We start from the raw sequence: 13,066 nt of genomic DNA on the forward strand, positions 1-13,066 counted from the left end.
CTCCTACCTCGCCGCCAAGACCTGGAACACCTTGCCTCTCCCCGTCAGGCAATCCGCGTTGCTGACCCAATTCAGGAAGGACCTCAAGTCCTTGCTCTTCAACTGAACCTCAACACCCAGACAGATGAGTAGCCCCCCTCCCCTCAGCACCTAGAGACCCTCATGGGTGGGTAGCCGCGCAACACAAACTCCTGATTGATTAACTGATGGTGACTTCTCAGACTAACATGACCAGGACAAAAGTGCAGTTTAAATGTGATGCTGAAATGGGATTGATTTTTCAGAAATGGAAGATAGTTTTCTGTAAAGGCACCAGCTTATGCTATAAGGTCTCAATTGGAAATGGTTACTTCTAACATTGTGAAAGGGGCAGGATTATTTCAAGGGCAGGATAATGGGCGCTTGCATTTTGCATTGCACAAAATGTAAATAAAAAGAACTGGACAGAAATATTTTCAAGAAAGTTAAATGTAGCAGAATATAACTTTCCAATTTATGATAAAGGACTAATATCGCTGAAAGACCTGAGTCATTACTGAAGACAATGACTTGAAAATGCCAAAATGAAAACTGAGATCATCACACACCTGCCTCCAGGCATCAACTTGTTGGGCAAAGTCCAACAGTGGGGTATTTAAAGGTAAGCAGCAGCTTTTACATTAAGATTTATTTTTGCTCATGTTTGGTAGTGTGACCTGAGCAGAAAGGCTAGACCCTAGGGGGAAAGTGGATGTGGGTTCAGTGCACAGTTTTAAAAATATCACAGTCCATGAAATAAAAAAATCTTGAAGGTGCCAACCAAGTTTAGTTAAGAGGGAAAATATTTAATTGTGATTATGCATCAATAACATAAAATCAAAATAGGATGAGTGGATTAGGAATCTTTACAATGCTGGTCTAAGAAGCTGTCCTAAATCAAACAAAGGGGGCAGCTAGCAAAAACAGAGAAAATAGAATTTGATTAGAACCAGAGTCTGTACATAAAAAAGTGTTCATTCAAAATAGGGAAAAAGGGAATTGCATTAAAAACGAGACACTTTCGAAGTGATGCGAAATATGCATTTGAATAGGCCGCTCACACACCCATTCAAACATCCATACAGCTACTCACACACCCACTGAGAGACCCAGAACACTAAAATCTAGAACCGATGTATCCTGACCCCACTGGACCAAGGGAGGGGTCTGTGAGGGGCCCCTCATTGGGAAGAAATTGTGGAAAAAAATGTTTTTTTTTGCATGTGTGAGGATCCGTGGAACCACCTCATCACTCAGGGAGGCACCCCATGTAAATCCATGACAGATCCGTGGATACAGATCCCAAAAAAATACACCACCTCACAGACCCACTCACACGCCCACCTACATACCCACACAACCACTCACACACCCACTCAAACATCCATACAGCTACTCACACACCCACTGAGAAACCCAGAACACTACTCACACACCCACTCACACAGCCATACAGCCACTCACACACCCACTCAGAGACCCATAGAAGCACTCACACAACCACTCACAGACCACATAGGCACTCACAGACCACAGAGTGAATCACACCCATTTACACACCCACTCACCTGTACAACCACTCACACACCCACTCACACACCCACAAAACAACTCGCACACCCACTCAGAGACCTACAAAGCTACTGATACATCAACTCACACACCCAGTTTACTAGGGTTTTGTATTTAGGAAATAACATTAAAAACCAAAGATATTGACTGCAAAAAAACAAAAAGTTACAGGGACATTATAGTTAGAAAATAGAATTTAAAACCTTAGAAATTCACTAAAAAAACCAAAGGTTATAGGGACATTATATTTAGGTTTAGATTTTACACACACAAAACCATAGAAATCAGCAGTTATAGTTAAAGTTATCTCAAGTAACTATAATTTGTGCCCTAAGGTAACTATAACTCGTGCCCTAGCCATGCACTGCTAATTGCCCCACATATTACATCACTCACAATGTCTTCTATGACATAATTGATCGTATCACTGCAACATTTGCAGTGAAATTATTGATGAGAAAATTTGCATGGCAGGGGTGCGTGTTATAATTACCTTAAGGCACGAATTACTTGAGATAACTATAACTGCCGAATTTCTATAGTTTTGTGTGGGTGAAATCTGAATCTACCCATAATTTCTCTGTAACCATTGGTTTTTTATTGAAAGCAATAGACTTTCAGGCATAGAGTGCAGCATAAATTATGCAAAAAAGAAGCAGAGAATTCTGGGTAGGTCCCATGTTTAGGTGGAGAGCAGCTTCTGTGTGGAGCACCCTACAACACCAGCAACCCTCTAAATTTGCTTGCCTCAAATGTCTGCTTTTCTATCAAAGTTTTTAAGCATAGGATTAGCAAGCACAGTGCCATCCACTCCGAGCTGTAAAATTACAAAAATGTTTTACTGCTCAAGGCACAGTATTACAGCTTTGGATAGGTAAAATGCCATACATGTCACCCTGGAATGAATAAAAACAACCTCTGACACGTGTTTTGCTATCATTATATCGCTTAAGAGAGGTTTAGCTTTGTCCAGAAACAATGGAGCATCCAGTATAAATCAAAACAATACCTGTTCAGGATTAAAGTGCTTTATAAATTATACAAAAAAGAAGCCTAGAACTCTGGGTAGGTCCTCATGTCTTCAAAGTAAGGTAGGGCCTGGAATACCTTTATGATGTACCAACAGTGAGTAACAAGTTCTATTGTCCACAATTGCTATATCATAGAAATGAATGACTGGATTTAGAATCCAGTCATTCATTCTATTGGCTCTCACTGAGAGCCATGTATTACAAAGATATTCATTGCATCAAACATGTTAACCTTGGTGTGCTTAGGGCTGAAGGTATTACAGTGACCCAGAATGTGGCATTTCTCAGTAAGACTAGGAAAATAAAGATGTAAGATGGATGTGTTGGTCCCACAAGCCTTAAAGAACAGTGACTTGAAGTCATTTGGATTTTGAACCTATGCTCTGTCTGGAATATTGTCCCATATAGTAGCATAAGTAGAGTTTGGATAGCTCACTGCGCTTCCAAATCTAACCCTATCTAAGACCTAGCTTAGTGTTTAGTGTCCTGCAGCATGAACTGACCCTTATATGGAGCTGGAACAGTTCTTGGATTACACATTCTCCGCTATTTCATGCGATACCGAGACTGTTTAATGTGTTAAACCATAGATTATACCGTTAAAGGCCCCTTTTTAATAAGAGCCAGCCGAAGAACTTTATTGGCTGGTAGCAGCCAGTCACGTCAATCCCTCCAAATATGCATTATAGCTCCATGGCAGCTTCCTGCTCATTAGCTTCATTACTATGTTTGCTACATTATAGTAAGAATATAAGGTACTATTAGTAATTGCATATTTTTGTCCTGCGTGAAGAGCTCTCATTAGTATCTGGATTCCAGCACCTCAAGGCTGATTTCTCCGGCCAGTGTCACACCCTCAGCGTCAAAATAGCCTCACCTAGAACTCCTATTTAGCCGCTCTGATCTCATGACATATGAAGAGTCAGTCTTCTTCATCAATCAGGGGTCTCCAATCTTTTCTGTACTGAGAGCTACTCATGTTCAATTAAACGGATTGTGAGCTACTAATATTAGTGTTGCTGTATAATCTCAATTTGGTTTTATGTATATTAATTCAACCAAGCAAAAGCTTTCTAATTTAATAAACTGAGCTGCACACAAGTGAGCTACTTAGAGGTAGCTGGAGAGCTACAGTAGCTCATGAGCTACTGGTTGGAGACCCCACATAGGCACACAACAGATCAATTAATTTTCTGTAAATTCCCATCTCATTGAGCAAGAGAAAGGAGGCAAAGAAGGACTTGGGCTGGTTCTTCTTACTCTAGCATTGGTAATCTAATCTTGACACCCAGAAGGTAACCAGAAAATAACACTCAGTTGCAAATTCTAGGCCCAAGGTGCACAGACTTGGCTGAATACACTACCTGTCCATTATGTATATCCTGATAAAAGGGCGAAACTGTATGCATAGCAACAAGGGTAATCAACATAAACATTGTTTTGCCTTATAACCATAACGTCCTTCGCTGCTCACCCAGGTTTTATTAATCAGAAAAGAAGCCAAGTTAATGGTCATTGCTTTGTTCTGTCTTTTGGAAGTTTAATAAAGTTTTTGTGAAGGTACCATAACTCTCAAAGTTCACTCAAATTCGGATATATTTTAGGGAAGAAAAGTTATTAAAGTGGAAATTCCTCTATTGTCTTCAATGTAAAGCCCAAACTATTTATGTTTTTAAAACAGCCAGACCATGAAATGGTCTATACGATAGTCCTACAAACAATGAGTCATGTACATTTTAAGCTACTACACCACACAACACTTTCTTTTGTTAATTCGACATTTAAGAAAGCATTCAAAATGTGTACCTTTCCCAGGAAGGACATTTAGGGGTTGCCAAGGGGCCACAGCTTTAACCCCTGGCTTGCCCTTTGTGATCCCTGGCACTGTCTTTGCAACTCCTGGCCTCAGGGGTGGCCAAATAAGTTCCAAGAGCAGGTGGGGACTCTGCATCCCTTATTGCCTTTTTCGTTACACTAATGATGAATAATATTCTTTTATTCACTATTAGTGTAATAAAAATAGAGCGCATTTAGGACATATGGTGGCAGCTATGGTAAGTAAAAATGGTTTTAATTGTGTGTTTAAGTGAAGGGGATGGGCGCATGTGTGAGAGAATGTTTCTATATGTATAAGCATGTGTGTGCGAGTGAAAGTTAATGAGTGTCAAGTGACAGGTTGAGTGTGAGATTGAGGCCCAGATATACTATTCATTGATTCAAGGCAATGCTGCACCATTTGTTCTCTCCCAGTGCGCTGGCACACTTTTGGTAGCCATGCACCAAAGCACACACCCTTGTGCCAGAGTGCAAGGTGTGTACATTCTCTGAGCATAGCTTTTGTACTGGCAGGGGTCCATTCCAGTACAAAAACTAAGTGTTAAGACTTTTCGAACTTTGTACATGTGCTGTACAATACAGCACATATACACATATGGGGAGAGGAGTTGGCCTAACGACTAGAGTGGTCGGCCTTGAATCTGGGGAACTGGGTTCGAGTCTCAGCAATGACGCTGAACATCCTGTGTTTCTGGGCAAATCACTCAATCTCCCCGTGCCTAACAAAAAAATGAACGTATCCTCATGTAATGCAACTGGTGCTATGTAAAGCGCTCTGATACCGGATTCGGCTCAGGTTCGCGCTATATAAAAAAAATATGCAAAGTTGGAAAATCAAGAAGAAATGAAAATATTTCTCCTCGATGCCCTGAAGAGGCACAGCATTTTGTTAGAGATTCCTCTCTACCAGTGTTTGCAGATAGAGATTTGCATCAAAACCCATAGTGGTTGCATAGGAACTTCATGCACTGTATACGGAACATTCCAGTAATACAAAATAATGCAAAGCAACACATTGCACAACTTTACGTTACTCTGTGATACTATCCAATGCAAATCCTCTATTATGATATTAGGTCATGTGACATGCCTTCCTGAAAAAATAATCAGGGTCAGGGGTGATGGGATATCACTTCCAGTGATGTTATTGAGGTCAAAGGGTATATAATGTCACATCCACTATACCTGGCATATTGGTGAATTGACAACCATGCCCTGTCCCATAGGTTTTGCAAGTTGTTCTACGGTCTATCGCCAAAAGGGTCATAATCTACCTTTAGGAAGGGTTGATTGCCAGAACGGCACAAGCGGAGGACCGGTACCCAAATAGGTTTGAGGAGTGGGGCAAGATCTCTAATTGAAGACCTCCCACAGTATCCTACCGGTCCTGTGTTATACTCTCAGCCTCCCCAAGTAGGATGGATGATCGCAGTTAACAGACACATTATCTGTTACACACAAACGAGGAGTAGCTACTCTACCCTCGCCTCACTGACAGGATAGGGACTTCCCTTCCCAGTAAATCTCACAGAGGGGGTATCCCTTTGCCCTGAAGAAAGTCCAGGACCTACACGGCCACCCAGGACTGAAACATGTCGGCAGCAGGGTCTTACGACCATAATACTCCTACGGACCAGTTTTTAAGAATTTTTAATAACCCAGACAGACCCAAGAATAAAGGGGTCTGCCTGAGGTTTCTTAATCTTTAACCCCCTGATCTTCATTTATCTAAAGAGCTCCCAACACTGTGGTTGAGCCCACCCCGACTTTTATGAGTCGGGGTGACCCGATGATGAAGCATGACACCACTAGGGTGTGTGAGGGTAATTAAACAAAACATTTTTCTTCCCCACATTCATGGTTGAGTTAGGTGCAACCTTTTACTAGAGAGGCCCCCCCTTCCTCTTCCTTCCCCCCTTTTCCATTTTTTTCCTGGTTTCTCGTGTGTAGTTAGTTAACCAACACCACTGACCACGAGTTGGTCCATTGGGGTATTTTTTGTGATTGTTATATAATGTCACATCCACTATCCCTAGCATATTGGTGAATTGACAACCATGCCCTGTCCTATAGGTTTTTCAAGTTGTTCTACAGTCTATCACCGAAAGGGTCATAATCTACCTTCAGGAAGGGTTGATTGCCAGAACGGTAGCAAAGCCTAGGAACATTTAAAACATGTACTTCTTTTACTGATAACTGACTCACATGATATCATTATGAAGCCTTTGCTGTTCCTTGGCTCGTCGATGTGTCAGCAATCTCCTGTGCAGCGGGATCACCGTACTTGTAGGGGCGACAGGCACAATCGGTAAGATGACTGACGGCATTCGAACAGTGACTGACTCATCTGGACATAGTTCTGTTATTCCGTTTGAAGTCGCCATCTTAAAAGCAAGATATAATTTATTATTAATCACTCTGCAGTGAACATACTCATTTGAAAAATAGCTTAATAGTATTATTTACTCTATATTAGAATGCCGGAAATACGGAGCTGTATTGAAGACAGTAGATTAGCAGAGGGCGAATGATTGCTGTTAAAAGCATTTTGCTGCAACGTTCCAATCTTTGTCTATCTGTTTCTCTCTGTTCAACTTAGAACATTCTACCCCTGTGGGTGGAATGTCTAAGAGCTCTATAGCCATCATGACTTGTTAACACCAGCCGTTAAAGTCCCTCTCTCTCATTAAAGAACATTATCTGGGGTTCAAGCCTATAACTCAGTAACTCAGGACAGGGGCTTTAGTGACTAATATAGCCCTCAGTGGGGCATATCATCCTAGAAATACAACCACTAACAAAGACGATAAAATAAATAATCTTCATAACACTATGGCCATGGTTGGGTGAAGATGATGGATGAACGTTAGTGATGGAGAGGAGTCTGTGGACCAGAAATACCAGAAATCTAACATGTAACTTTTCCTTATTGTGAAATTATGTTCATCACCACAAATGAATTTCCAAATAGAGAATTATTTAAGGATGAGGACAGTTTATCTAGGCAGGAAGAGATTTAACTGATCTATTCACTCACACTTTCATCCAGAGGGTGGTTTGTTTAGAAGGCAAGTGGGTGAACCCATGTGGCTGCCCTACAGATCTCCCAAATGCTTTTCAAAAGCTTTATAGGTCTTTATGCTTGGGTGCAGTGGGCTTGAATGCCTTCAGGCAGTCTCCACTCTGGGTAACATATTGCGAAATCCAATGGGAAAGCAAGATCTTGGATGATACTGCAAACATTTATCATATTAGCACAATAGATTGTCAAATGGCAATAGTACAACTAAATTCTTAGTATTGATCAATGTAAAATCTCAGAGCAAACTTGAAATACAAAAGTTTGGTTTATACAGAGCTCAAGAGAAAGCTATAATCTAACAGTAGCTAAAGACTTCTAAGCTCATCCATCCTTCCTAGAACTATAATGTATAAGTGTAGGAGGATGAGAGTGTCATATAGGACAACAATATCTCCGTAAAAAACTTATGGAGGTTGAGGAGGAAAGAATCAAGAGTTTGAGGTGCTGCAGACTGACATACTATCCAGGAGGATGGAAACTTATGTCAAACCAAATTCTTTTTTACAAGGTTTTGCCAATGTGGCAAAACAATGCTTCAGTAATCTAGAAAACGTGGCTGCTTCTCTGGATGAAACTTGCAGAGAGGTCTGTTACAGGGCTCCCAGAATAACAGAGCTGTGGAAAGACAACTCATCGAATGTATTCTGTGAGCTTTAAAAGTTGCACAATTTCTCTAGATTAGTCTGCTTTGCTATCTGTATGAGCCACATGCAAAGTGAATGATAAATAAACAGTCAACTAATCAGGTGGAACATGAAGCCCCTCGGGGGTTATGTTGTTGGGAATAGACAAAGGTTGATGGCAGGAGTGCACTTACCATTAGCTACAGCTTCCAAAGGAAGGATGGGCTCATTTCATTAAGGACTATTGGGCTGGCCCTCCACCTAGTTTAGAACCTCCATCTCAAAAGGTAAAATTGTTTTACTCTCACTCACCTGCTTTACAAATCCTGGCCCTCAACCAATGTTCCCTCTAATCTTATTTCTCCATGTGCAGCAAGAAACTGTCTGTGTGCGCACTTCCCTCGGCCATGTGCAAAACTGAAGTACAGCGTATGTCACTATGTCACCCACCTAACCACTTCTGGGTAGACTAAGTTTTGGAATGGGAGCAATATAGGATGCGTCCCGCATCTATGTTTTTTTCTTTGTACAAAATGGTACAATTATAAAGTAATTTTCCCTACACTCTTTAACAAAACAGAATATGTTGTTGACAAAAAGCTTCTCACATTGTAAAAGAGCACTCAATTTCAAATGGCCTCCAGGTTTGACTCTCAAACATTTTTTGTACTCCCCCTCCCTCCAAAATAATACAATAACTCTTTTCACAGAAATCAATCGGTTTCCACTAGCGTTCACTGTAACAGTAAACTCTATGAAAGGAGAAAAGTAGTACTGAGCTAGGCAGGATGATAAATCCAATGGAAGAGAAGAATCAACCAGAACTGACCAGTAATCTCAGTGAAAGAGAAGAGCACAACATGATTGGTTTAATTACAGAATAATTCTCTGGCTCAGTGGAGAAAAGAAAAGCAGGACTGGCCTCCCTTTTCTCCTTCTCCCATTCCGTCCTTATTACCTCTTCCCAACTCGCTTTACCATCATTTACTATCATTATAATTTGCTATTTTTTAGACAGCACTACATGCCACATTTACGGTGTTTATAAGCACAGTAAATAAAATATGCAATTACTCGAGTTATGATACTCGTATTGCCTTTGAGGGCCTGCTTTCCTCAGAATTGGTCAACGCTCTCAACTTTATTAGAGCTGCTGAAGCCAGTAAGGGCACTCTTTGGTATGTACTTATAACCCTGCAGCTGCAGCCTATTGTTTTTTTCTGTGTTGGGGCACAGAAGATGACGCCAGCTCAGAGGACCTACAGAGAGAGAGTCCCACTGCCTGTCCCCGATGGAGCCCAATTATCTCCTGATAAATTATAGACACAAATACATCTATAACTCACAAGTGTGCAAAAAGGTGCAATTAAATAGAAGGGTGAGTGCACTACTTACCAATGCACGTTACTACCTAACAACGTGCTTTTCATTGGTCCTGAAGCAAGCCCGCCGACCCGCTTGGGCATACTTGGGCTGAAACATGTCGACCAACCATGATTTTGAATAGGTGGGATAGAACAGTAGTTCTTCTATCACTGCACTTTGAATAGGTGGGATAGAACAGTAGCTCTTCTATCACTGCACCACCACTTTGTTTTTACCTTTACCCCAACCCCGATACAATAAATCCAAGATCGACCGATGGAGATAATTTTAATGACACTGTGCTCTCACCCTCACGTTCTCTAATCATTACTGTAAATACCAGTCGGTCTTCCTCCAGGTGAAGGAAATCATAACCAAGAACCAATGATGATGCTTTTCACGTAACCTAACACGTGGAGAAACAAGATATACCCCACCCACGTTTATTTCGTGAATGAGGGGTTTTTAGATGACAAGAACCCCAGACCCTGGTAACTCACAGGACAAGTAATTAATTCCCCTTTGATTACACCTTTTTTCTGTTTTGAGCACCATTCATAGAGGACTGTGAGTAAAGGGAGACAAAGCATTATTTTTTACATATTAAATAGTCTAACTATTCCCAAAAGGCAACCAAAATATTGTTTACCCCTCTAAAAAGAGACCCAGAAGTTCAGAAGGAAAGCACTACTGCACCCAAAGCAAACATAGGAAATTAAATTTCTATTTCCCACAGTCCTTCCTCTACCTCACTTTCCATCACACACTTCCTCCTCTCTCTTCCTCAGTGCCCTACACTCCCTCTCCCTCTGTGCATTAAGTCTGCAGCTTCACTGCCTCTGTAGCTTACTTGGGCAGGTTAAATGAACTGGGGCGGTTGAGTCAAGGGATGAGCGAGATTCATGTAATTTGTCTTTGCATAATTACACAGGATTTCGGTGAAATTAAGCGAAATTAAGTGAAATGTAAATGTCATCTCACACTATATTTTAGCACAATTGTTCTTTGGCCAATTTTTTGGCACAAGGACATTTTTGGCAAAAGTACCACAAACATGTGAGTATTCTTTTGTTCGCTGTAGATTCTTATCACGAATGACAGGTTTGCTATAAAATGTTTAGTACGAATGACATGTAACTATGTGAAGTGGAGTAATTGCGTGAATTTCACGTAACAAGCGTAATGCAAAATTCCCCAAATCGCGTGAATTACGCTGGCGCAAGTTACATTTCACCCACGCTGAGTTATGTCCCGCAACGCCACTGGGGCAGCCTAAAGCAGAGCAATCTCAGTAGACAATAGTCCTGTGACTCGGCATGGGAAAGTTCATTGCTAGAGGGCTCCAGAACTCACTCTTTACCTTCGTACTGCTGTCTCACTCTACCCTCTGTCTACCTCCCAAAAACTAGAAGTATCACTAACATGGAGAAAACTATTTCCCTTCTGTTTCATCCCCAAATAATAGTAAATATTTTGGTACATTGTGAGTGCAAGAGCCCTTGAACGGGCACTTTGTTTCTCATAGCATAACATGTGAAAAGCATTGCTTTGAATGCAGATTTCGACTACAGTGGATGATTAGTCATCATTTTGAATGCGTGTGTATTGTTCCTTTGTTTGACCTGGCCTGGCCCTAGTGTTTGGCAGGGAAGGGGGGATTTATTTTACCCACACTCCAGAGGGAAATCCGCATTTATACTCCCATGAAAAGGCTCCATTGACTGAGAAGTGGACGCGGGGTCTTAGATTTAGATGCGCAGCAATGTGAGAGGAGCTGTGCGGCTGTTCAGGCATGCTCATTAGAGGGAACATAGCCCCACCAGTGAGCACAGCGGAAGTATTCAGTGTGCCAAGCTCTATGAAGACCATCCAGACTGGGGGGTCAAGAGACCACACCTGGGGCCTTATTACGGAAAGTGCCCTAGGGCCGCAACAAGCATGTGCGCCTGCTTTTTGCGACCCCAAAGCACTTTGGTATTACAGTAGGAGCCACAAACTCTTGTGCGGCACCTTCTACAGAAAGGTAGGAAGATGTTTGTGCAGCCCCTTAATACAGATAGCACTGGCACACATGTAGTACTAGCACTATCCTGAGAGGGTCTTCCCTCATTTCCATGGAGGCGTGGTACTATGCAAATGAGGGACTCTCTTTACTTATGCACCCACACCTTATTACGGACACAGGCACAAAGGCAAAGAAGCTATCAGGAGGTACTCTGAAAGTGTGCTACAAAAAGGTGTTGCACTGTCAGTGCTCCCCCTGAGGGCACCCCTCTCGAGGGATGAAAGGGGGGTCCCATGGGGACGTAGGCAAAAAACCGGTTAAGAACTATAGCTTCTCAATAGGCACTCATACATTGGAAAAAGTAAAAACTTTTAATTACTTGGGGATCGTCTTTAACCAAGATCTTAGCTTTAAACCCCTAGTAAGTCTGAAATGTAGTCAATTCCCGAGTGCTGTGGGATCCATTATGAATTTCGCAACAAGATTGGGTCGCTGGTCCCCGCACGAAATTACCCAGTTATATAGTTCAGTTTGCTGCTCAAAGATCCTCTATGGAAGCGAGGTCTGGGGCTTTCGTGATATGGGGAACATTCAAAAAGAAGAAGATAACTTTCTAAAAAGGCTTCTGCAGGTCCCCATAAGCGTCTCTTCGTATGTTGCCCACGAGGAATTGGGTATGGATTATCTTACCGATCAAGCTGCCTCTAACCCAATTTCTTGTTGGGTAAAAATATGGACTAATCCAGAGGCCACCCTGAGTAGATTAATTATACAGGATTGCATGAAAGGGGATAAGTGGACTAGAATACCATGGCTAAGATATGTAAGGGATGCTCTGACCAGGCTGGGTTATGAAAAGTTTTTCAATGACCCAAGCACGTTGGCCAATAGAGATAAGAGCAGCATAAAGAAAGCCTGTAGGCAGTACTTGGCTAGGACCAGAGAAGCAACAGAGGGGTCTAATAGTACAGTGAGATCACATCAGCTCATTAAAACTAAGCCGGGCATGGAATTTTATTTGGCAAATATGTATAATAGACATGACAGATATCTAATGTCTAGATTTAGATTAGATTTGCTACACCATATTTTGGCCGTCCCAGCAGGTTTTGCACATGACATAAGCCTAAAAGGGTGCTGCAGCTGCGATCTTAGATCTCCGCAAGACACCCTGCATTTTGTTTTATTGTGCCCCTACTTTTCTTATCCACGCTCATTGTTTTTAAAAACATTACTTAAACGTGCAAATATCGAACAGGCCAAAGTGGCCCTCCTATTTCTTAAGCTTGCTGCCGATCCTTTTACACTGTTTAGCATGGTACATTTCTTGCGTTTGGCAGTCAAGCTGAGGAAAACTAGGGGAGAGGAGTAATGGGGTCGACGGTATTAAAAATGAGCAGTAACAAAGGAACTAAAATTAAGAAAGGAGTAGAGTATAAATGTATAAGCTCTCCCGCTTAAGGACGACATGGATTGTTAGCTTTTAAAGTTGCTTGTTTTAACATGAATTATTTATTAATGTATGGAAGATTGT

General features: G+C 41.6%; 1 protein-coding gene across 1 annotated transcript in view; it reads right to left on the bottom strand.

The window, feature by feature from the left end:
• Positions 1 to 13,066, bottom strand: part of DNAH12 (dynein axonemal heavy chain 12) — a 1,449,067-nt gene that overhangs the window by 1,343,400 nt on the left and 92,601 nt on the right. The window contains exon 2 of the mRNA XM_085624669.1: positions 6,663 to 6,841. Coding sequence (XP_085480795.1) covers positions 6,663 to 6,841 — 179 coding nt within the window. The remainder of the gene's footprint in view (positions 1 to 6,662; positions 6,842 to 13,066) is intronic.

The sequence above is a fragment of the Triturus cristatus genome, chromosome 9, assembly GCF_964204655.1.
Source record: "Triturus cristatus chromosome 9, aTriCri1.1, whole genome shotgun sequence".
Lineage (NCBI taxonomy): Eukaryota > Metazoa > Chordata > Amphibia > Caudata > Salamandridae > Triturus > Triturus cristatus.